The sequence below is a fragment of the Amblyomma americanum genome, chromosome 1 (assembly GCF_052857255.1).
Source record: "Amblyomma americanum isolate KBUSLIRL-KWMA chromosome 1, ASM5285725v1, whole genome shotgun sequence".
Classification (NCBI taxonomy): domain Eukaryota; kingdom Metazoa; phylum Arthropoda; class Arachnida; order Ixodida; family Ixodidae; genus Amblyomma; species Amblyomma americanum.
In genome coordinates this window covers 281085392-281112311 of record NC_135497.1, presented here as the reverse complement: position 1 = coordinate 281112311, position 26920 = coordinate 281085392, and the positions used below count along the sequence as shown (strand labels likewise).

The window sequence follows — 26920 nt, the reverse complement described above, 5'->3', positions numbered from 1 at the left end:
AGCCTGGATACGTGTGTGGTCATTTAGAGTTTGTACGACTTTAGTTGTCTGTTGGCGTCGTTCAGAGACATTTACTTATGCATGGTTTATTACTTCTCGTGTAGTGAAATAGTTCTTTAGCTCAAATGATGTCCGCCGCATGTTTTTTAGACTTTGCGAAAGCATTTGATACTGTCTCACTGATCTCCTCACTCTCAAACTTAGCATGCTTAACAGTGACTCCGATGTTTTCAGCTGGATTAAAAGCTTTCAGTCTAATCGAACCGAGTGCGTTACTTCTTCTTCTTCACCCCAGGTATATGGCACATACCCACGCGGGGGGATTGGCCAAGGTGTAATTGAATAAACAAAGAAGTATCCATGGAAGATGACGACAAAATTGTAGCACCAATCGTGAATTTTGAAAAATCAATGAATAAAAACAACAGAACAATATTGACAGTTAAATAACAGACAGCATTTTGTTGAAAAAAGAAGAGCTCGTAGAAGTTTAAAAGAATTAGCACATCAACCTACCAGTTGCAATTATGTAATCATGGAGAAACCCAAAAATAGAACCCAATGCAAATCCCTTGGCGTTCGCACCAAACGATAATAATACTGGCAAAGATAAAGGGAGCCCTAACCTGAAGAGAGGGACATCCAGGTAAATCTTTCTCTGAAGTGCGAACTTTGGGCAGTAGAGGAGAAAATGGTCTAAAGATTCAACTTTTCCACATGCGTCACATAGGTTCGTTGGTGTCAACCCACACCTGCATAGATATAAATTCAAACTTGGAATCCTGCACCGCAACCGCGTCATTGTTACCTCACACAGCCTGGATTTACACGAACGGAGGTTCCAATTATATGCTAAGTGCTGATAGTCAGGGGTATTTAGTAAGAGATCTTGTAACCTGGCTGATATATGGAGGAACCACTGAAACCTGGAAATCGCCAGCAGGCTGAAATTCGGATGGGATGTGTCACTGACCCGTCAAGAGCCGACCTTGCTAAGTAATCAGCCACCTCATTTGAATGAATACCTGCATGGCCAGGGACCCAGACTAAACGGACCACCTTCAAAGTGCATGGGACAAAAAATCGCAGGATACGGCTCAAAAAATCTTCTTGTGAAGTGTTAAGGGAGACTAACACTGACAATCAGCGAGAATAATAGCATGAGACACATGGCATGGAACTTTGTGAAGGGCCATTCCAAGAGCCAAATATTCCACAAAGAATATAGGAATATAATCTGGGATGCGGACAGAATAGCTCCATGCGAAATCCTGCGAAAAGATGCCAACTGCAGCTTTTTGGCAGTTGACGGAGGCATCGGTAGCAAGCACCGTATGATGGGGGTATTCCTCTATGTGATCCGAGAGAATACCGTTTAAAATGTTTGCGGGCATGTGTTTCGCATGAGATGGGAAGATGTGGTTGAAATGGAATTCCACTGCTGCTGGCGTGTCATCAACCCACTGCAAAGAACTGAGATCAACACCAATCGGTGTTAAAAGGTTCTGCGTTAACACAATTTGTGGCATTTGATACCATGGCCAATGATGAGAAAAGAATAAGGCCGGCTGAGACACAAAAATAGGAGCACTGACATCAGTCACTGGGTCCATCGACCTGAGGAAAGTACGCACCGTGAGGATTTGAAAACGGGAAGTTAGATCAGGGATACGGGCTTCCAGATAAAGCAGGGCGTTTGAAACTGATTTTGGGAGACCAAGGCAGAGGCGGAGAGCGCGCCTTTCCAGTAAGATTAAGGGTTGAATATTGTAGCTTGCGCTACCAGAGAACAGAATGCAACCAAATTCAAGTATAGGTATTACGTAGGCTTTGAATAGTAACAATAACGTGTCGCGGCGCATCCCAAACTTTTTATTGGCGATTCTTGTCAGCCGGCCTAGAGCGCGTTCTCCTTTAAACGCATTGTTCTTTATATGAAGGCTCCAATCTAATGCTGGGTGATAAGTATTTTACTGATTCCACTTGTGGAATCTGAAGAGAGTGATGGACTAATGAAATGTGCAAAGGCCTCTCTGGAGGAAGTACCAAAACTCCGCACTTGTCTACATTCAGGGATAAATTAATACCCTGCAACCATACTCCAAGAGCACCCAAATATCCCTGCAGAATGTGGTAAAGGGAGTGGATATCCCTGGCCGAGGCGAAAAAAGCTATGTCATCTGCATACACAAAACTGTTATATCAGGACGAATGGGGATGCCACTGACCAAAATATTAAAAAGCATAGGGGATAGCACCGATCCTTGCGGCGCACCTCTTGATTGATAATATGTATTTGAACATAGGGTTCCCTCGGCGCAGTAAAAGAATCTGTGCTTCAGAAATTCAGATATTCACGCATAAATGTAGGTTGGAGGACGTAACTGAGCAAGTCTGTTAAGTAAAATAGTATGCTCTACACTGTCATAGGCCTTTGCTACATCAAGAGTGACCAAAGCTGAAACTTCTCTTCTGCGTAGCGAGAGCCGGATTCTGCTCTCTAGATCCACATGCGCGGACCATATAGAGCATCCACGACGAAAGCCAATCTGGGCTGAGCTGAGACCGTTGATGTCATGAACATGTTTTGTGTGGCGACTGTGCACTATTCTTTCTATTAATTTGACTAAATCTGATGTCAGCACAATTGGCCGAATATTATCTAAGACGTATCCCTTTCCTACATCTTTCATTAATAAAATAATTTTCGCCGTCTTCCAAATGCTTGGAATCCATGCATTTTCCAGAGAAGCATTGACCATATCTAAGAGGGCGCTTGCGAACTCCTGGGCCAAAATTTTAATCATACCAACAGTGACACCATCTGGTCCAGGAGCTGCAGGATGCAACATTGCCAGGACTGAGAGGAGCTCTGATGCGTCAACCTCAGTATAATCCGAAGAGGGTGAAAGTGTGCACAAAGGGACGTTTCTCTGCGTCTGGAAGCGTAACGTCAATCCCTGAGCAATACACTCCAGGCTCTCGTGAGCCTTTTGTGGTGATAACATTGTTGAACTAGTAATACGAGGGACGGCAGAACTCTTGTTACGTTCCATGAATCTACACAGGGCTTTCCGATGACGAGGATTTGAAAGATATATGTTTAAATTTTGGTTGTACTCCTCCTTGGCTTTTGCAAGTGTTCTTTTGAAAGACGCAGAGAAGAATTTGTAATTTAACCAATTAGCCGGACTCTGGTTGCAGGACAGCCTCTTCCAGGCCGCTTTTCTGCGACGATAGGCCTTCTCACATTATTCTGTCCACCAAGGAGAGGGCTGTTTATTAGAGGCTGCTGCGGGCACAGCGAATATTGAGTGGTCTATTGAATTTTGCAAAAATGAAACCGTCTGCTGAGCTCTGTCATCCTGGCTTGTATTAACTATAGAGGCAAGTGAGGCGGACATCAGAGTTTTATAAATTTTGTGGTTGACGAATTTATGGATTACACAACTAGTTTTAAGAGGAGATAACCGGATAGTGAAAGTTATAGGAAAGTGATCACTAGATGTACCCGAATCCTCTGTCGACCAATCAGTCACATCTAGTGTACCTGCTGATAATGTTAAGTCAATGGCTGAGCGAGCTACCCCTCGCATAAAGGTTATTTCTCTAGAATTGCAGCAACGTACAGCATTTGCAGACAGCCACGACCAGAGAAGCTGGCCGCAGGAATCAGTACGACTTCCCCAGTCACTATGGTGAGAATTAAAATCTCCTGCGATGACTGCACTGTTCGTGCCAGTCACCAAGCTGTCTAATCTGTCCTGTGTACACCTAAATTAAAATAGACATTAGCAGTTGTAATATCAGCCCAATGCGGAAATGAAATTTTGATCGCTAAAAGCTCACAGTCAGGGAGAAGAATTTTCTTAGAGATAGATGCCTGATGACAAATTTTTAGATAGCATGGTTACCAATCCACCTCCCCTGCCAACGTTTCGTTCTGACCTGAAAACTCGAAAGTTTCTCATTGAAAATGATTTCTATGGCGATAATCACGTTTCTTGTTAAAGTACAATATCAGGCTTATACTTGTGAATAAGCATGTCTAGATCTGGAAGAGAAGACAAGACGGAACGGCAATTCCATTGTAACACTTTGATACCTGCCATGATTATTGACCAATTGAAGAGGCAGAAACCGCTCCTTTAAGGATATCAACATGGGGATGAAGTTTGGGTGGTCCCTTTTTAGCTTTCATCTGTGGAGAACTAGAATTAGATGGTGATGAGGAAGCACGGCGCTTCTGCGTAGGGCACGACATTTCGACATCTGTTGTGCAGATGTCACTGCGACATTCACTGCTAGGAACAGAGATGTTAGGTGGGACCTGGGGAGCATCAGAAGGTGACGTAGAGCGGCTAGCACTAGCTGCAGAAGCTGAAACAGATGCAGACGTTGCTGCCAGGACGGGTGTTGATGGTGACGCAGACTGAACTGCAACAAACTGAGCCAACGCCTCAGAGAAAGTGTTTAGCATTCGCTCAACCACATTATAAAGAGCTTTCAGTCAAGTTGGACTCAATGTCCCCAACCGAAGCGCGCACACGACTAGCATATGAATCTTTTGTCCTGTTAAGTACAGCGTAAGCATCGGCTCTTGAGCTCCGCTTCTCTTTGATAATGTCCAACAAGCTACGCTCTTCAATACGTTTTGCGCAGTTGGCATCATCAGCTGAGTGACTGTTGCTGCAGAGGCAACAATGAGGCTTCTCTGAGGTGCAGTTATCAGCAGAATGACCTTTTCCACATTATTGGCAGCGGGTCTCCGACTTTCATGCTTTGCCGCTATGCCCGAACCGCCAACAGTTGGTGCATTGAAGAGGGCTGGGTTCTAGAGGGTCCACACGGTATACAATCGGCCAGATTTTTAGTTCAGCAGGGCAGGAAGAGCCAGAAAAAGTTGTTATTACAGACCCAGTAGCAACACGCGAGCTGTTTACCTCTCTACTGCAGCGGTAGGCTGAAAGGACCCCAACGCCTGCATCCTGAAATTCCTGTAGAATTTCTTGCGGGGATGATGCTGGGTCGACGCCGCTTACGATACCCTTGACACATGCAAGCTGTTCGGGAATGAATGCTTTCACCGGCAGCGAGCTGAAAATTTTGCACTTAAGCAAGTCTGCAACACAAGCGATGTCCGAGGACTTGCACACAATTCCTCGACGGCCAAATGAACGCACTTCAGAGGTCTGCAGGTATTGGGCAGTCAATGATCTTAGCTCCTGTTGAATTAGTTTGGGGGTTTTCATTTTGATCGCACCCTCACCGATTGGGACGATAGCCACGGGAACCGCATCAATGCCATTTTGTGGAAGGACTCAAGTGGCAGGCTTTGGGCTGGCAAGCTGGCAAACCAAGCTGCCGACCCTCCACCTGGGGAGGTCAACGACATCTCTCAGAAAAACGCACTCTCAGGTTCACATGAACTGCGTCTTAAACTACGCCTTGGCCAAAAACCCCCAACGTAGTACGGGCTCACCAAGGATGAACAAGCCGGAACCACCAGAAGATGCAGAAAACAGCAGCGGCCAGCAAGAATACAGCAAGAATGGGCTCTTCGCGCAGTATTCGCGTTACTGCTAACAACTGTTCATCCTCTTCCTCTTCCGTAACATCACGAGTACCTGTGGGATCGTGGCTGGGCCCTCTCCTCTTGCTAATTTATTTGAATGATCTTAATTGACCATTTTTTAGATGACTGTGATATTTATGTGATATTTCTGACCATACTGGTTCACATAAGATCGAAAACGACTTTAGCAGCATATCCAACGGATGAGATAAATGGCTCTTGCGACTAAGCTTTAATAAATGTAAAATCATGCATGTATTACGTCGCGCAACAATGATAACACGCGTACTTACTTTCTTCACGGCAATTCACTTGAATCTAAACTCGTACAAAATACCTCGGTGTTCATATCTCACGTAACTTACCATGGCATACGCATATTGACTACGTCACTAATAACGTTACCGGATTCTTGGATATTTACGCCCAAACTTTTCTGCCACGCCTGCGCCGATATATCTTAACCCCGTGTAAACACTAATGCGCTCCAGGCCAGCGTTTGTTTCCACGCTCTGGCATTCCGTTCAAATCACAATGATCACGGCATCGAATCCATTCGAAATCGCGGGGCCCAGTTTCATCCTATCTAACTATTTCCGCTACGCCAGCATTATATCCATGAAAAACACTTTAAGCTTGCCGGACCTTCCTTTGTGCCGCAAATGTTTTCGACTGTGTCCGTTTCACAGTATTTACCACCATAATCTTCTGCTAATTGATCATAGTTTTGCTGACCCATCGTAAAATTCATCATTTTTAACCACATGTGTAAAGTTTGTGTGTCGTTCTCTAGAACTAAATTGTATGATGATTACTTTATTTTGAGAACTAGCGCAGACTGTAACCACCTTCCTCGCTCAATCGTTTCCATATCGGACTTCGCAAATTTCAGGTCTGGTGTATTTTCTGCCGTCTTTTAAATTTATTGTTATTGCACTCACAATGCTTTGTCATTTATCATCCCTCTGTAATGAGATGGTGCCTAGGAAGCGTGTGAAGAAAATAAATAAGTGAATAACGAACAGTAGGAACATCGGACGGCTTTTAACTTTTGGACATTCTCATGCTGCACTAAAACTGAACCCCAATTCTTGTATATGGTCATTGCAATAAATATAAAGTATCAAAATCTAAAACAAGAGCCTGCGGCTAATTTAACTATGAGTAAAAGTAGACTTTGGCCACTTTTTATGTATATAAAATTGCTCTCTTAAAGGTGGCGCTCAAGTATCAACGTTTTGTGCCCGCAACAGTGTTCTTTGCGAGTGCATGTGAGCGGGGAAAAAAAAAACGGGAGGGTGTTTGGGGTGGTGACTTGTAGTATGCCTGTGTGAGATTCCCTTATCTTTCGAATGTTATTTATTACATTAAGGGCGTCTACACAATTCTGGCGTCATCAGGTTGAGCTAGCCTGTGTGGCGAGAGATTGTTCACATACTATCCAGTGGGCCTGATCAAGATAGCGGTTGGGCATATGATAGCAAAAAGGGAGTTGTCTCGCTCGACCTGCTGGTCAAAGTGCATGAAAGCACAGTTGACGCCATGAGTCGAGCACATGGCCCAGCAAGACGCGAAAAAAGAAATAGGAATTATTTCTGCACGCCTGCCTTACAGACAGTGGCGGCTTTTGAACACTCGCTCTGCCCTTTTCGTCACTGTGCGCTGTTCCGATCGCGACTAACCTCAACAGAAGTGAATGTCCGCATATGGTTTGCTCAGGTGGCAGAACTAAACTTGCAATTGCCAAGCCAGAGTGCCTTCAATAGGTCCGGTGCCTGACTCGACCTGCTTCTATCAAGTTCATGTAAATGAGCCAAACCTTATTTGTTGAACAGCTCAGTATGCATTCGCTGCGCGTTTCAGATCCCGACTGGCGTTTACCACACGGTGACTCCACTGAAGCACGCTCCCGCTGGGTACATGTACCTTTTTGCGGACAAGTCCCTGGAGCAGAACAACACCGGTGAGCTTCAACCTCAAACTAAACGTGCAGTTTTGGCGCAGCGCATATCGGAGCATATAGAGAAAATAGAGAGAAAGCGAGAGAGCAAAAAAAAAAACAACAACCTAAAGTGACGGTATAATATGCAGCACCAGCGGAAACATGGGTTGACGAGACAGACGATAGCATAAGCGCTGTAAAAGACTCGACTTTTGCCAGCTCTCTTTCACTACTTTAAAAATTTTCATTTGCCGTTCTCTATTAGTCCTTTTTTAATTGGTTTATTTATTTCTTCGCTTTGTTCTGTATTGCACTGCCTTGAGGAGAGTGCGTTCTTTGCTCACATATTCCGGTTGTCACTCGGTTGTTTTGCTGATGTGACATCGTGCCGAGGCGGGGTGCTGCTGTTTATAAAATGGTGCTCGCATGTATTTGTGTATAAAGGTTTGAAGTTGCGCTTGTGTTATCAACTGTCTGTCCCGTCCCTGTTCTAGTAGGTGCTGCATGCTGCAGTCATGTCGAACTGTCTAGCCCGAAAGACCATGTATAGCCAGCTTTGCGCCCTTCCGGACATCATTTAAGATCGTGGGATTGTGAAGAATAGAGAAACCAGGGATATATATATATATATATATATATATATATATATATATATATATATATATATATATATATATATATATATATATATATATATATATATATATATATATGAAGAAAGCCAACAGTCACCGAAATCAAGGTGCATTGGGGAATGTTTCTATACATTTTTATTTATTCGTATTGCTGATAAATGGGAGAATAATACTTCGATTAATCGGTCGCTTGAAGAAAATTACTTATAAAGCAGCAGAAAAACAACCATGTTCCCTGTGGGGTCCGAACCCACGCAATCCGAATATCGCGTCCGGTGCTCTACCAACTGAGCTACGGCGACGGCTGTCCAATCTGGTGCTCTCGTGGGTATTTATGTTTTTGCGTGTAATCGAACCTTGGGAGTGTTCACCAGTGCCACCTTCGTCCATAGTGGCGGACGTAGCACGTCCTGTATTACCGCGAGAGTGACGTGGACGTCATCTAACGGTGAGGGCGGAAACTGTGCGAGAGCCCTCTTATGCTACCTATGGCATCAAGACTGCCAGAACCGAGACCCTCGTTAAGCTATTAGAAGACAAGGCAAAGGAAATGAGGGGCTCGTTCGACAAACAAATGAAGGAAGCCAGCAGTCCCCGAAACTAAGGTGCATAGGGGAATGTTTCTATATATTTTTTTATTTATTTGTAGTGCTGAAAAATGGGAGAATAATACTTCGATTCGACTCTAATAATTAAAATGTTCATCATTAAAGATTAGTTAACCAGCTTACTACTTAAAACGATTTACCGGTTTTCTGGTGTCCGCCAACATTGGCAATACTATGCCGAAAAAGCCATATTTTTACCTCAAAAACCTATTTCTGAGAATTAATTAACGTCTTCCCTGAAATACCTGGTATATGGGTGGTGATATCTTTATCAAAGTGGGAAAAGGGTGCAATCTTAGAACAGCGTGAACTCAAACCGCAGTGGCAATCACTCCTTAACGCATTACAAAATGTGCAGTACGTTACAAAAATTAAAAAAAGCATATGTAGCCCCAAGAATGCTCATGGCGAAATGTCAAAATAGATTACAACGGCGCAAACAGTGGTTACATGTAGCTCAGAAAATTTTGCTCTTCACTGTTCAGAGTGCGGAGCATAAAATGTAACAAAGCAATGGCACGTGGCGAAATGCAAACGCAGCACAGTGCGATATTCAGCATGCAGCAGTCAGATAAAATAATGAAAAAAAATGCATATAAGGAGGGAGTGATATAGAGTAATGGGAAATGCGCTAAGCTTGCAAGGAAATAAAACAAATACAAATGCAATCGCGTGTTACAGAAGCATATAATGCTCTTGTTTGAAGCCAGCGTCTTCAGACGGTTAACTAAAAGGCACCAGTCATGACCCCACTGATATTTCCAAACTCGTGGCAAAGTATGGTATTTTGATAGGCAGGCTAATTTTCCAGTGCTTTCGCTTATGCCTGAGGCCTTTAGGAACGTGACGAACCCGATCGTACTTAGACATGGCGTTGCTGGCGCGTCGACGCCGGCCGAGTATCTTCAAAGTAGGACGTGCAAGATTCGCCCGGTAGCTGGACATGCGCATCATTTTTTTTTTGTAGATCGCTGGGCTTCCACCAATGGTTTCAAAAGTTTGCCGAACCTACGAAAAGAAGTGGGTCCAGTTTGGGATGGCATCCTTGTGGTTTACGAACGAAGCCTTTTTTTTTGAAGGGCGCTTAACGCCCCAAAGCGACTCATGCTCTGAGGGACGCCGTAGTGAAGGACTCCGGAAATTTCGACCACCTGGGGTTCTTTACGTGCACTGACCTCGTACAGCACATGGACCTCTAGAATTTCGCCTCCATCGAAATTCGACCGCCGCTGCCGGGACCGAACCCGCGTCTTTCAGGCCAGCAGCCGAGCGCCACAACTACTCAGCCACCGTGGCGCCGAACAGAGCCTTGGCCATGGCAGCCAGATAGAATGATACGTCGAGAGGCTTCATAGCAGAGCTCCAACGATTATAGGCACTCACTTGGTTGTACTAGTCGAGCCAGTCGTCCACGTCCACGCCATGAAGACCCATAAAGTAGGAGGCTCAAGCTGAAGGGTTGTTGCAGTCCAAGTTGGGTGTCTAGGGTATTGCGGAGAAGCGGGTGTGGTGGCGTCATTACTGCCGGCTGAGCGATTAGAATCGGAAGGAAGAGGCAATAGCAGGTCCATCGGGAGAGCGAGTGCGATTTTGGTCGAATGTCACGCCATCTGCATGTTTCCCTCGCCGCAGTTCAATATAGCGATAAACAGACGCAGCCCTTTCGCTTTCGCTGGCGTAAATCTCACAACCAGCGCCTGCGTCGCTGCCCTGTCACCTTTTAAGCAGCAGCACACTAGGCTAAATGATCTGTTTGTTTGTAGGCGGAACGTTTGAGAGCACTGCAATCGCGGCGCGCAAGCGGGCAGGTATTTTTTTTTGTATTTCGTGGGCATCTGCAGTCAGCGGAAGAAACTAATACGTGATAGATGGAAAGCTGCAAATTGTTCAGTCGGACGTTTTGCGGGACGTTCTACAAATTTCTGATTGGATTTTTTGCCTAACTTCGTTGCTTGCGAAGTCTAATTAATCTCGACTAATTTGTGATTAAGCAGAATAAAAAAATATAGCGAGTGAGTGAGTAAAAACTTTACTGAAATAAAGTGTAGATTCGTGGTCAGTAAGTGAGGTCCAGACCATGTAGGTCTCGTACCGCACAGGCCCATTCGACAGCCTTGACTTGAGTGCCTCGGTCGTCGCTGACCTTTACTAAAAACCACGCGTCAGGTGAGGGAGCAGCCATGAGATTTGGGGGTGGGGGATGTGCTTTACAGTCCCAGATTATGTGGTCTAAAGTAGCTTTTGCACCGCAGAAGCGGCAGTTATATAGCGAGACTTGCTCCATAGAATAGCCAGCAACATGAATTTGGTCGTGTCGTATATGATTGCGCCATTTATACGCGTTGGTTGTTCTGTGGGCTTTGCGAGTGCTTTTTTTCCAGGTTTTGGTGTAGGCTTATCACACCAGATGGCTACAGCTAAGGCTTTCATTTGGGCTAGTTGGTTGTAGCTCTGAAATATATTCACTAGCACATACACAGATGGGGACCAAAGTAAGAGTAAGAGACAGGCAAGTCTAGCGTGTGTCCTGTTCCTTACTCTTACTTTGGTCCCTGTCTGTGTATGCGCTAGTCAATATGTTTCATGGCTACAGCTGCTGGGAAGAACGCGATGAAGGACAGCAGCTATTGTTTTTGAGAATATAATGCTTTTCTTGTCAGTCCTCATGTCGTGCAACGCTTGCATAGTATACGCAAAATGCAAGAGTGCTCATTCTAGGCTGAATAAACCATGACGAACTTTGCAGGAAATCTGAATTCTTGAATGTAACAGTTTCCCAGTTTTCGTTTCTATTCTCGATTGTGTGCCGTAAGAGACGCTTCAATTACGCCATTAGCCATGCTACTGGCTAATGGCGCCTCTTACTTATATACGAACAACTTATGCAGCGTGCTGGCCTCAGCGTTGCTGAGGGTTGCTGCTAACAAGGTTCGAGCCTTGCGATGCCCAACAACATCACAGTATGCTTCACTGTAGAGGAGATAGACGAGAAGCGCTTGCGCAAATCTATTTTTGCCCTTCTTTTTTTTATGACCACAGGCACAGAAGGTGACGCTGACAGCTTGCCAGAGAACACTGCTGCGAAGAAGGAAATCATCAGCATCCGCCACTTGAAGCGGTACCTTGAAAACTGGAGAATAAGGTATAGTTCTTGATCCACACTGTGCTATGCCAACTTTTTCAGCCGTAAATTTCTTGTACTGTCCAGGATTTTTTGTTTGCTCCCATATTTGCTTCTTCACCACGACCGGAACAAAAAAAAATTGATTTCCGTCGCATGCGCCGATACTGAAAAATGCACCTTGTCCTCATATCAGGACGCCAGGGCCTATAGTGACTTCAACAGTCATGAACTTGCCACCAATAAATTACCCACGCCCCCATAACGCAGGTATTTTATGCGATAAAAATGATGCCTTGCACAAGTCAACTGAGCGCAGGTGCAGCTGAAGGCAGTTATTGGCGAGTAAACTACTGATACCGTACATTGCATTAGGCAGCTGAACCTCGTTGTAGCTAAGCCAAAGGATCCTCTCGATTTTTTTTTTCTAGCTGGGACTTTGTCATAGTAGTATCTGACCCTGGCCGCACCGGACGCATGTTAGCGGGCTTCCTGTCACAGTGCACATTGACAAAAACACATTTGGCTTTAATTTTGTCGCTTATCTGTGTTCAGAAGGCCTTCCATACGAGCACCGCGCGCCCCCGAAGCGGCCGAATATAGGTACATACCTCTCGAACGCGTAAGTCTCACCAACGCGCTCACGGTCATTTTCACAACGCCAAGGAAATTAGCCCTGTAGGAATAGCGTTGCAGATGACCGCATGATAATTACTTAGAACATTCAACCCCGATTTCTGGGCGCTGAAGCCGAAACGGGCCACAGTGAAAAGGGCGCGCGGCGGCGATTCCGTTGCGAGTGGCCGTTTTGGCCCGCATGACGCATAGCCACGCTGGCAAAAACACTCCACCGCATGACAACAGTATTACGTGAGACTGCGTACCCAGACTGAACGCTAGTAGAAAACAACCGAATAATTTGATAAAGGCCACCCCAGCTGCTTCGAAGGAAAATGATCTCACATCGCTCTTGTGAAAATCTCGCCTGCCGCGTAACCACGTTCCCTATAGCAAACAAATTGGATTCACGCCATCCGAGGAGGCTTTGGACGCACAGTCGCCGCCTGGTTGCGTCGCATACAGTAAATGCCGCGCAGTTATTCCTGGACCTGAACTGCGCACCGAGGCTAGGCCTAGCGCCTCCGGTGACGTGCTGGCGGGGGTAGCTCCGCCGGCGCCGCTTGCCTCGGTGGCATTCCCGCCAGTACAACGGCCCACTGAGCATGGGCCGCACCTCCAAAATCGTGCCTTTGTTTCATCAGATACGGATCCTGCCCTGCCTTCTCCAGATGTACAACAGCTCGTGAGTGCTTTACCCTCTGGACGGAACACAGATACGGCTGCTCAGCCTGTACTTCTGGATCGACCTCTAGCAGTACCACATGACAAGATGAGCACTCCAATGGACCTGTCATCAGCCCCTCTAAACGGGCCGCCGGACCTCCACTCTTCTCAAAAGCGCCCTTCGGAAGACGCTGCAACGGGCTCCTCTTCGGCCAGCGGCAGCTCACAAGGCAAACGTTCCTGCCCAGTTGTGTCTACCCACGGCTCAGTGAGTTACGAAGCCACTATCTAATCTCTGGCAACGAAAAACCTAACAGATATACCGACCACAATTTTGCAGGCTAACCTGGATGCATGTCTCGAAACGAAAGGTTTTCGCGGCTTTACGACCAGAAAGAAGTGCAATACCATTGCTGTGTAGCTCCTGACCTTAGCTGCCGTGGAACGTCTGCAAACGCTACAGTGCGTTACAGTTAGCAGCGAGGTCTCGGTACCGGTACAGGTGTACCTGGTTGATGGATCCGACTTGCAACGTTGTGTTGTCTACTACTTCGATGTTAATGAGGGCCAGGCTGCCCTTCAGCGTGAGCTTTATTGCCCCACTCGCCGTGTGATCCAAGCACGTTACATAGGAAAAGGGCGCTCATGCATCGTCACCGTTCAAGGCCCACCAACGCCGCCAGCCTGCTTGTACTATTATGCCTGCATTTTACAGCCTCGGCCATACAAACCAACCGCCGTCTACTGCTACAGTTGCTTCAGACCTGGCCATATGCGTAGATCCTGCCCTTTCACAACTCAAGTGGAACCTGCGTCAGAAGGCGCAGCGGCGTACAGATGTGGCCTCTGCAAAACTGACGACCACGACATCACATCGCCCACTTGCCCCATAAAGCAGAAGGCAACAGAAAATATTCGTCGTGGGTACCCTAAGCAAATGGCTGCGAATGTGAATACGCCCCTTGTGCAGACTTCCAACCGGTTTGTATCTCTCCAGTCGGATGATGACGAGTGGCCCGAACTTCCCGTGCTGCACACGCATGAAACTGCTGCCCAGCAGACTTATAGCGAAAAAGTGCGTAAGGACTGCCGACATCAGCAGGCTACAAAACAGCGTAGCATTCCGGAATCTCTCAACGATGACATGGTAGCAGTTGATGACCAAATTTCACGTCTTTTGGGAGAGGTGTCAAGGCTCCGACAACACCGTGAACTGCTTGCCCGTCGTAGACATGCAGCAGGATCTGGCACCGCCACTAGAAATGATGAATCAGCACCGAACATGTCCCGCCCACCAGCTTCTTTCACCGCTTCTCCCAGAGTACCTGCTACATTGCCAGGTAACTCTACAGCATCCCAACTCCGCTTCATAGTTACCCAGTTATCCAACCTGATATCGGTTATCTTGCAACGCTTGGACTACTAACCGAAGATGGCACGTTCCGGCTTTTCTGGTGTGCTCCAGTGGAACTGTTGTGGCCTCGCCACAAAAGTGGGAGAGCTCAAGACCCGTCTTCGCTTGCACAAGCTCCAGGTGTGGGCCATATGTTACTGCAGGAGACCAATTCCTTGCCAGCAATTCCGGGTTTCAGTGGTTACGCGTCGCCTTCGATGAACGACCATCGTGTGCACACTGCTTCCCCTCCGGGAAAGGCGGCGGTGTACGTTGACACGCGTTTCCCTCATGTATGCCTCTCTCTGGAAACTTGGTGCAGCTCGTATCAGGAGGTAGTTGCAGTTGCTGTAAAATTACCGAAGGCAACTGTTGTGGTGGTATCCTACTACGTAAGACCAGCGGGTGGCGCTCCCTCCCGTATTAATCTGGGCTGATTATTGACTGTGCGTAGGAAATACCCCGGGTGTCCGATTTTAGTCGGAGGTGACTTCAACGCCCCACATCCAGACTGGGGGTACCTTACTTCGAGCCCCCGCGGCAGGCGTGTGCGGGATGCCTTCGCGGATGCGTTGTTTATTCTTCTAAATAACCCCAGAACGGCAACGCGGGCTATGCGTCACAGTCACAGTACCACCTATGCTCCTGATCTGACGTGGTGATCTGGCCCCGACACTCCCTCGTGGCACCTTGAGCCTGACTGTTGGGGCAGTGACCACCACCCTATAATCATCGGCGTCCATCCATCACGTGCTCGTCGGTTACGTCGCAAGTGCACGGTGGTCAACTGGGATTGTTTCCGTGCTATTCTCCAGGATCTCCCTACAGAGTAGTCACCATCGCTAGTTGGCCGCATAGAATGCGCGTTAAGTCGGGCTACCACCTACACCTGGGTAGGCATCGATCGACCGGTTCCAGATATCGGTCTGCTAAACTTGTGGGATGCTCGCCGACGGGCCGAGCTGGCAGCTTCACGTGATCCCACATCTACACAGGCACGCATAAGACTGAACTGTATTACTGCTAAAGCTCGCAAATACGAACGCGATCTATCGCGAAGGCAGTGGCATGCGTGGTGCGAGAAGTTTTATGCGAAGCCGTCGAATCCATCTCTCTGGCGAACTTTCCGTGCAATGGAACACGGTCACCGTCACCCCGACGCCGCTAGCACCGCATGCTTCGCAGCTAACTTGTCTCCGGATGAATTCGCCAGAGAAGCGGCACGGAAATTCTTTCCAAAGTATGATGTGTTGCAGCCCTCAGCTACCCCATCTTACTTGGCAGGGATTCCAGCTCACGTAGATAAACTGCCATCAGCACCAGATGCCGAGGGTATTGCGTCTCCTTTTACCATGCCTAAGTTGCTTGCAGCAATAGATGAGGCTAAACGAAAGACATCGCCCGGTCCGGATGCCATTCCATAAGAGTGTACAAGAACTTTAGTTGTGCTGTCCTCCCTCAACTTCTCGACAATATTAATACAGCATGGCTAAACAGCTCTGTTCCTGATACCTGGAAATTGGCCACAGTGATCCCAGTTCCAAAAGCAGGGAAGCTACCGACGGATCTTGGCAACATCAGGCCTGTTTATCTAACATCAACACTGTGCAAGCTGACAGAGAAAATGTTAGCCACATGACTGTCGTGGTGGCTGGAGCACCACGGTTTCTACCACCCCTCAAAAATTGACTTCCGTCCATTCATCGGCACTGAAGATGGTTTGGCTGTCTTGGCGTCGCAAGTTCTGTCATCAACTCGTAGCCACAGTGTACACTCGCCAAGGATATCGAAAAGGCTTACGATAATATATCATGCTGCCATTTTGCATTCTATTGACATGCTACATTTCCCTCTTCCAGTATGCAATTTTATAAAACCCTTCCTTGAAGGCAGACGATTTGCCATACTCCTCAGTGGCGACTCCATAGGGTCATTTGAATCTGTTCGCGGTGTACCCCAAGGCTCGGGACTGTCACCAACACTGTTCAATATTGCCTTCATTCCTCTTGCATGGCGCTTACATGATGTACCTGACGTTAAGTTCTTACTGTACGCCGATGATATCACAGTATGGACAACTCACCATGACCTAACTCAACCGGTGGCCCTACAGTCAGCCTTAGATATTACCGCCAATTACGCTATGTCTGTCGGCCTACAGCTTTCCGTGAGCAAAACTACGCTCACGTCAGTGGCCAACTGCTGGGGACACCGTAAACTCGCTGCCACGCCAATCCGTCTCCAACTATCTGGAACCCCAGTTCAATAATGTTCGACATTGAAAATTCTGGGTTTGTCCATGCATCAGTCTGGAACGGGTACTGCCTAGCTTTCTCAGGCTAAAAAGCAGGCGTTGCAGACTTTGGGCCCAATAAGACGTATTTCTCCCAAAACCGGCGGCGCTCACTCCCATGTAGCAAGACATAGGGTGAAAGCGGGTCTTCAACCGCGCCTCATTTACCAAGCACAGTTCCAACACTTAACCAGAGCTTAGTGGGATTGTCTGGAAGCCGTCAGTCGAGAGGCAATGAGAGCTATCACTTGCCTTCCATGCATCACACCGATCGTGGCACTTCAAGAAAATGCTCAGGCAAATACCCTTGACGAGCTTGTGCAGCAGCGCCGTGATTCTCGTAGCGTTAAGGCCAGCCACCCTTTTGCATTCACCGCGAGCACTCCGGACCTTTGCTTCATCACACACCATACTGTCGCCGCCACCGTCAGTTCTTCCTCCATGGGACTTTGTTCAGTTGAGCGGGAACAAACCTACCGATTTTCGTCACCCAACCTCACCTTATGCGGCATTGTTCCTTCGCGAGCGAATCGCGGAGCAAGATAGTCACTTACTCCGTGGCTCAATTATTATATATGTTGATGCCAGTATCCGGGGCTGTGTAACGACGACTGCACTTTACTGTCCCTGCCAGCTTTAACTTAACAAGGCGGGCAGGTTTCGATTCGCGGAACCCCCTACTTCCTTCTGTGCTGAGCTGCTTGCTATACAAGATGCATTTCGGTCTGTAGTCGCAGTTACCTTGCTCCCTATAGCCCACATTATCATCCGTACCGACGCCCTTCAAGCAACTCGTCTACTCCAGCGCGTCGGCCGCAGCCCAAAAATTTGCCAGAATATACATCGCCTGGCGGCTCGCATCCCTCAAGCCATTCGAATTGAGTGGGCTCCAGGTGACCTACTCAATTCACAAAGGTCTGCAGATTCTGCAACCCGCTTGCCAACCCTACCCACATCAATGCCTCAGTTCCTCAGTATGGATGATGCTACCCTCCTTCTCACAAGAAAGGAACATTTCCGGCGCCGCACACGTGCTCTCGTTCCTCCGTGTGCGATAACCCTCCCCCGCGGTCTTACCCGTGCAGAGGAGGTTGTGCTCCGGAGGATCCGGGTCGGGGTTGCCCTCACCCCTGCCGTAACTCCGATATGGCCTCAATTTCGCCATTTATATCCCCGCCGAGGATGTCCAGTCTTCAAATCGCAAGACACTGAGGCTGGCATTTACCACTTGTTGTAGGTCTGCCCGGCACTGAAGCCTAACTAGAATTCGCCAGCTGGCAGCAGCGGTTCTCCACCCAGACAACTCGTCCTCATATATTGATTGGACGCAGGGGCCACATCACCGCTCCCTCCTTGCATTCATTAGATCGGCCCACCTTTCCTGCTTTATTTAACACTCACCCACTCTTTTCTTTCCTTTCTCTTTTCTTCCAAACTCCCCCTATGCCCTGAGGCAATAAACAACGCTATAAAAAATGATCTCGTTTCACAATCCTTTCATTCGTTTGCTGCGGTTGCTTCGGATACGAAGTACCCTAAGCAACCGCATCACACGAACCGCAGCACACGGGGCTCCGGAGCCCTCCACTACGGCACATCTTTCTTCCGTTCTTCTTTCACTCCTTCCTTTATCCCTTCCCTTACGGCGCAGTTCAGGTGTCCAACGATATGCGAGACAGATACTGCGCCATTTCCTTTCCCCCAAAACTGATTATTATTATTATTATTATTATTATTATTATTATTATTATTATTATTATTATTATTATTATTATTATTATTATTATTATTATTATTATTATTCACACGGGGGCTGAGAGGCACAGCGCGCTCGCTGCTTTAGAGTGCTAAAAAGCTGCGGGCCATGCGCAGCACAGTGATTGGAGAATGATGAGGAGTGTGGGCGACCTTGGGCAACTCTGCATAGGTGCAGCGAGCCGTGCGCACGGCGCTGCGTGACATCGTTCTGCAGGCTCATGGAGGAAGGAAAGAATTCAGGAGGGGCGGTTACGTCACATTTTTTAAAGCCGGCTCCCTCTTGTGTCCCAATCCCTCTTCTTGGTTGCAGCCTCAGCGCGCTCGCGCATGCGCAGCAGACAATGCAGCAGATGACGCCGTTGCGCCCAGCGTTACTAGTCGCTGCGCCGGCGGCCAAAGACTCCCAGTAGTCCTTGCGAATGCGCCTGACTTCCGGCACACTTTCTGGCGTGCAGCTCGGATAGCGAGGGCCACTCCCGAGTTTCTCTTCATCCGTGTGTGGGCTGCGTGGTCGAGTTTCGTTGAAGATGGCCACACCGACGTTGAAATTTTAACGTGAGAGCGTTAAGGGGCTCGTGAAGCGGAAAACCCGGCGTCGTCGTCGGCGTCGCCACAGTCAAGGCTGCTGCGGCTCCTTCGCGTCGTTAGTGCGAAAAAAACCTTGCGCAAGCTTCACATTATTTCGGGGGCCACCAGTAGCGCTGTTAGTGTGTGTGTGACGTCATCGTTCGTCTTTGAGGAAGTGAAGTCGAAAGTTTCTATTGCGCACGGGGGACTCTAGGATCAGTGCGGAGGGAGGCCGTCATGTGGATGGCATAAAGAGCGGGCGCTTGCTTGCTCTTGGCGCACACGAGTAGGATGTAGCCGGTAACGCGTACTAGTGCAGGGCTTTCTTCTGAGCCTGCGCCTTCCTTGAATGCTGATGTGCCGTCTGCATCGACGGGTGCTAGACCACGAGGGGAGGCTATCGCGTATCGCTCTTAAGGCGGAGCTCAAGCGTCTTCAATTTTTTGTCGCGCCGAAACCTACAAATCGCACGGAGAAACGCTACATGCGGGCTCCGCTTGAGGCGAGAAAAGTTTTGCGTTGGTTTCTGTCCGGTGCTCGACAGAGCTGATTATGCGCGGTAATTTCAATATGCGGTATTGAATGGCTACGAAACTGCTGCGCACCGTTACGAGTGCACATAATCGGTGCGAAATGGCCAGTTAAGTTCACTTGTGATTTTGTTATATGCCGTCGTAGCAAAATTTTACTTCGTGAAAACGAAATATCAAATGCATGGCCTTCTTAGGAGCTTCCAGGACGAATAACTATTTCTTTGTTATATCCATTGTTTCATTATGCACCGTTTCGTTATAGCGAGTTCTTACTGTGCCTCTAAATCTTCGCCTTTAACCTCTTTTTTTTTACTTCTACATCTACTAATTCTGCATATTCTGCATCCACAAATCAATCAACTATCTTTTAACATAAAGGAAAAGACTCGAAGCTCAATTCACTGCTTTTTAAAAGAAAGCGAAAGCACAGTTAGGAAGAATCCCCTTTTAGCTTCACTTGCGCAATAGGCTAACCACTAACCTCCGACGTCCTCAAATGAGTGCATGCAAACAAGAGCACAATGCATGAATAATCATTTTCTGGACAAAGATACCATGGTGCTGTTATTGCCTCCACTAAAGTTTAAATAAAAGGTAGAAAATTCTTAGCATGCTCAACGAATAGTTAAGAAATAAATGGCGGCACAACATGTGCACCCCGTCTCGTCCTTGGTTTGTGTTGTGCACCGTCCTTCTCGTCGTTAGGCACAAAAAAAGCTTGAAAGTGAAAAAATTTACAGATATGAATCAGGGAGTCCTTTCTTTTTGGAATTTGTTTTGTATTCGGCTACATTTATGAACATAGGACTTGAAACTAATATAGTTACAATTGCTATTATTATATTACCTTTAACAACCAGATGTTTCTACTACCACAGCGAGTGTGTATTGGTCTTGTGTTGCCCCGGTTTTATGCAACGGGTTTATGCACAACACACATTCATCACGAGATTTTAAAGTGATAGCTTCGAAATAACGTAGCATACTTTGTAAAATTCTTCTTCAAAGCACTTGCCAGCCTGTTAACGAATGGTTGCCTCCATGGGTACTCTGCGAGACGAAAGAATATTTCGGAAAGTTTTGCTTACATGCATTTCATGGGTCGCCGCCCCGTACCCACAGCTTTGGGGGGTGTTTACACGTATTCCTATGGCTGCTTACTCTACTTTACACCCCCGTCGACTAAGCCGGCTACAGCAGCGCCACCGCATTCTGCTTACGTCACAGATCGGTGTTGGTCTTATATGACGATGGTATTGCTGAAATTTTATATTCTTTCGGACGCAACGGTTTAGATGTAACCTTTACCAACAAGTTAAGAGAAATGGGCGTGCACTTTACAACGCGTTACCTCAGATAAGGTGCTTGCTGCACTTCGTGTAGCGCCCGCAGGATATCTCAAATGGTGCCTTTATTGCACGACTGATAAAAATAAAGTCTGCGCCTGCACCTCACTACTTCACAGTCCCATGGACACATGACCTACTTTGACAGCAGTGATCGGTAAAAAGGGGTCTATGTGCTGTTGTAGAATATTTCATAGCACGCGCACGTACACCGAGTGCGAATTGTCAAAAGCCATAGGCGCTGTCAACAGGCCTCAGCAACCCAAGGCAAGCGCATGATATATGCCTTGGAAGAGTCTTTTTTGTAGAGAATCTCTTAGAGGGCCGTAAGCACATAGCAGTTAACGGTACCTAGCACTGCTTTGTGCAGCTGCATGTGAGGCAGAAGTAGCAAAATCATTTGCTAAATATAACAGGAATTACTCATTGCTCCTGCAAGAAGTACACACGTCCATGAAACGGAGGCACTAAGCAGAGAGTTCAAGCCAATTATTATTAATGCTTGGTTAATCACGATAACCACAGTAATATTAGATTCCTGCAGATCGAAGCACAGTTAACGCAGCACATACAAAGCTTTAATTTCTTCTGTTGCCACGAATAAAAAATTTAAGAAACTACTGAGATGGAAGCAGTCTGCAGTACTCGTTTCCTTACAGGAAGCTGCAGCTATATGTGAGGGCGTCAGTCATGTCACATGTAAGTAAATTCAGATTGAGTGGGATGAATAATGCACGTCGTCTTGTACGTTAGAATAATGTGGAGTGCAGCCCGCCAAGGCACAGTAATACACCTGCCACACATGCAAATTGAGTGCAACTTTCAACGACCGCGCTTCGTCTGGTGAAGCGTCGCTTAGAAGGCACGCTACTACATGGAGAGGGAAAATGTCATCCAAAATTGATGACAATCTCAGTCGGAAAACCTAACACGTGATAAATATTTTAACAGTATACGCCGAAATTGTCAACCAAAAATACATATTTATTACTAAAGGTGTTTTGTAAGTTATGTCTTGAAAAATGAAGGCAGTTTTTCTCAACTTTGCTGTTATAATCAAAAGTAGAAGCAAGCGTGAAGCCCTTCGAGCACCCTGTAACGCGCAATAGCGAAATATCTTAGTGCTTCTTAGTGCTTGGTGCGCCTAGTGGGAACCTAAAGGGACACCATGAAGAAATTATGTTGACTTGTACGGTAGAATACCAGCTCCTAACCACCTTTATCCCCCGAAGCACTGGTACCGAGGCAACGCACGTGGACAGCGTGAGGTGTGTACTATCGGGCCGGAATGAAACGCGAACACGGGAACGCGTGGCCTTTGGTTAATTTTGGTACAGCGCGCGCCATCTAGCAGCGTCCGCAATAAGCTGCTGAAGTGTGCACTGGTTTTGTGGCTCTGCCCCTAGCCGCCCTGTGAGCAGCCATCTCTCGTTTTGCCGCCTGACATCTGTGATGCACTAAATTAGTATATTAGTATCGGGCATCACGCCCAAGCCGCCGTCTCTTGCACGCTGATAGCCGAGTGCATTCCGCACTCGAAGCTATGTAATCGCACAGCGAGATAACGCGGTCATTGAAAGGACAGAAACCGCAACGCCATCCCGCTCGCCCGGACCGTGGACATGGCTAAAAGTAACGCGGCTAGCGCCATGTAGGCGCTAGGCGGGGATGGCCATACTGCGGCAAATCGAGCCGCGGCTCCACAGAGGACGCCTAGGGACAGAGCCACGAACCCAGTGCACACGTCAGCAGCTTATCGCTGACGCTGCTAGATGGCGTGCACTGTACCAAAATTAACCAAAGGCCACGCGTTCCTGTGTTCGTGTTTCATTCCGGCCCGATAGTACATCTGTTCGAGCCGAGTCAAGCCGGCACCGAACTGGCCTAATTCGGAGTGAGTGCATTCCGCGGCGATTCTTTGCCGCGGTGACACACTGCAAGAACGGCACTGAAGGGGAAAGTCAAATTCGCCCGTCTGACAAGGCCTGAAGTGCTGGTGCACTCCGGACTACATCGCAGCAAATTTCATATTTTTATACATGACACCCAGCATTATCAACTGGTGCATTTGCGTTTCTCGCGACATAAGCGGCTTCGCTTTAAAGCATTTACGTTTTTGTTCTCGCAACAGTACAACGTCAACAGGCATGACAAATGCCCGACTTGCTTTGATTCGTTTATCGATCTGTAATTTGTATACAGATAAATGCTAGTAGCGAAGTGCACAGTATGAACCTTTGTTACATGAAACTTTCTCTACGCAGCTTTCGGCGGATTGCAGACATCGCAGGGAAGACATTAAAGAAGAGACTGCTGCACAAGATTTCCTCTCTTCTGGAGCGCTTCCTGGCCAAGTGCTCGTTGTGCAAGCCGTGACACGTCCTGACGAAAACCGCCACAACAACAAACAAGTGCGACGAGCCTGTTCGCGCAAAACAAAAGAGCAGCTATTTTTGTTGTACCATTCAAGGCGACAATTTCGTGACTGCGTGAGTGTAATTTGTGCGGTATAGACTAAAAATTGTAATAACTCACTCAGCACATTTCATAACTGAATTCATCAGCAGATTCAGAAAAGAGAGGAAGATACCCGCCCAACATGCGCCTAACCACATTCATGTCATAAAAATAGTTCCATCTGGAATAAAGCGAGTCTTTCAAGCCTGCACGGAGTTTGAAAACAGCGTACTTCAAACAGGGCAACTTCAAAAGAGCCAAAGGGAGCGCCGTTATGATGGCCGCTGCGAATTTGCGCGTTATACTCAGCCATGGTCTGTAACGAGGCTGAAAGTTGAGCTAGTTGGCGCAGTACTGCTGTCGGAAAAATAGCAGTGCTACACGCACAGTAATATAATTTCAGAAAACGATTCAATTGTCTTAGCATTCATGTAACTACTAAGGACTACAATTTTTCGTTAGGTGAACGCCGGGATGCAAGGGCCGTAGCGAGAGTTTACACGCGTAGAGTATTTAGTGCTGTACTACCCCGCGTCCGAAAACGTACACAGCTCGTCATGTCATGGACTTCTGAGGCGTACTCGTTGCTCATATCTTCCTCTTAATTTACACGCCAGAGACAATGGGCTCGTATGAGAGGAAGAATGTCGAAAACAACGTTACAGGCTGACGAAGGCATGTATCTCTCAGTCATTAGGCCGCTCTGAGCCTGAAGACCCGGGTTCAATCCCGACCGGGGTAGCTGTGTTTCTACGGCGACAAAGCGCAAAAGGCGTCCATGTGCTGGGCGCTGTCAGCACAGGTGGTCTAAATTAATCTGTGGCCCTCCACTACGGCGTCCCTCACAGTCCGTGTGTCGCTTCGGGACGTTAAATCCAGCATACCAAACGATACCATACCATACCATTCCATACCATCATTTCAAAGCCGCCGCGGTGGCTCAGTGGTTATGACCCTCGGCTACTAACCCGAAAGACGCGGGTTCGACTCCGGCCGTGGTGGTCGCATTTCGATTCTAGAGGCCCGCGTACTGTGCGATGTCAGTGCACGCCCCAGGTCGTCGAAATTTACGGAGCCATTCACTACGGCGTCCCTCATAGCCTGAGTCGCTTTGGAACTTTAAGCCCCCATAAACCATAATTTCGCTGTGTTTATTGCCATATGCACAAAAGCAGGAAGTAATTGAAAGTATCTTAGCTAAGGGAACACAAAAAGACAAGAAAGGGAGGTTAGTCATTTCGGCTACTAAGTCCGTGTGACAGTTCCGAATGCTCCGAACTTTCACGCACACATTTCACGAAACTATCCACTGCCGCAGTAGGACATCATTAAGCATTTGCCACTGGGGTTCTGAAGGCCAGTGGGGATTGACGCGCTTCGCGCGCAGATTTACAGCTGCGTTAATCCACATTCGACTGCCGACATTACCCGCGTTTCGCCGGTGAAGAAAAAAAAAATCGCCTACTCTGGCGTCGCAGCACTGCCATCTGGCGAAAGTACCGGCGGCGAGACTGCGCAAACTGCATCGCTTCGATGAGCAGTGCATTTCGTGGCCGCTTTGTGTACCGAAATCAATCTTTAACATCGTGCGCGTTGTTGCCGTGGTGTCCTCCTCGAAACATTGCATTAGCTTGGCGACAGCTGTAATTCCGCAACACGCCGAGGTCCAAATCATCCAGTTTCTTCGTCCGCTCTCGACCTCTTCGGCCAGAATGGTTCTTTGGCGTAAACCCTCAGCCAGCTCTCTCGGATGCTCACTGTTAGAGCGCTCGCTCGATCCCCTTGGCGACCTCTGCTGTCCGCTTGATCAGCGAAACCAAGCTCGCGCTGTTCCCGCACTCGATGTGGAGCGACTCGAAGACTTTTAACCATTTGACATGACATGTTTCATTTCTTTCGAAACGAAATAATTTGCTGCCTAAATAGTATGTTCAGGCCTTAACAAAGACAAACTGTTATACTTGCGGTAGACTTTTTAGCGGCGATGTGCAAAATTTTGTACAAAGTGTCATATTTATGAATGTAGCGACATAGAAATGCCGCGACTTCATGTGCAGTGCGGATGAATCGTGGGAATAATTTCGAAGGTGCACACTGTGCTCGGAAATTGCGAACAAAAAATTGTTACTACTGTTGGAAAAGCGTATCTACACAAAAATGGGCGACGACGTGCTACACCACTCTGTTTCGCGAAGTATTTACTGCGTTCGGTATATGACATAAAAAACAGCTAATCTGCGAGCTGAAGTTTGAGAAATTCATTTGAAACAAAGAAATCACTACTAGGTGCAGCCCACTCAGAACAAGCTGCGAGTTCGCTTTGTACACAACTGTGAGAGGGGACACTTCCACACAGGTGACACGTGGCGGGCAGTAGCAGAGAGAAACGCCACCTGTCACGACGAGAGCGGAGGAATGGACAGGTGGAAGGTGGCCGCCACGGGAAGATCCCGGAGGCTGGTAAAACTAAAATACGCGAAGACCTGCGCTCAAACTTCGCATTACCGACTGTCGCAATCGCCTGTCATTTTTTTCTTGTTTCCCAAGCATACTCGCTTTTCTGCTAGCTCTCCTTACTCCTGTCCGCCGCTCTAGGCGCGCGGCGCCTCCAATGATCCCCTCCTCGGGTGGTGCGTTTCGCAGCAGCTGCTGCAGATGGACCGCGCCACAGTCCTCCGTTCTCGCCACACTCTCGCTCCTCTTCCACCCTCCGCACGATTCCCGTGGTGACCACCCTCCTGTTACGCATTCGTACGCTCTCATTGTACCCTCCTCCTTCCAGGGTGACTACCCAACGCTGATTCCAGTGGTAACCGCCCACCGTTTATGCCGACGACTACTACAACACACCACTACTACTACGACGACGACGATGCGAAACCCAATAACAGGCGCTTAATTTGTAAAACCGATTATACGCCTCAAATCACTGGGCCGCATAATACAAGACCGCCATACGCCGCACTTCTCCACCAACACGAACATCAAAATTCTGTAATGAACATACGTATCAAGCAGGGGCGGATCAAGAAAAATGGAGGCCCTGGGCTAATGCGCATGCAGGCCGCCTTTCCCTATACTGATCCCCCCCTGGGGCTGGGCTTTGTTTTCATCACTAAGTTTAATCCCGTGAGGAGACGCATGGTTGTATCCAAAACGTTCTTTATTAAAATTCAAGCACCAGACAGCAGTAATCATTATACATGTTACTCTATAAATATGCAATAGATATACACAATACTTAAGGTAATATAAACACGATAAAAATGCACTAGAAAACAGATGAAAATTACCAACTGTAATTACAGAACATTATTTGAATAAATTTTCGTTAAAGGTAAGACAGGCGAAGACACCAAATAAACGTGGCACTATCGAAAACAACAAGAATACAGTTCTTTATAAGCA

At 47.5% G+C, this 26920-nt stretch overlaps 1 protein-coding gene across 1 annotated transcript in view; it reads left to right on the top strand.

Moving 5' to 3' along the window:
- GC (gamma-glutamyl carboxylase) overlaps positions 1–23720 on the top strand; it is a 66588-nt gene extending 42868 nt beyond the window's left edge. The window contains exons 12-14 of the mRNA XM_077649458.1: positions 7439–7538; positions 11800–11902; positions 23320–23720. Coding sequence (XP_077505584.1) covers positions 7439–7538; positions 11800–11902; positions 23320–23431 — 315 coding nt within the window. The 3' untranslated portion in view covers positions 23432–23720. The remainder of the gene's footprint in view (positions 1–7438; positions 7539–11799; positions 11903–23319) is intronic.
- The last annotated feature ends 3200 nt before the right edge of the window (positions 23721–26920 follow it).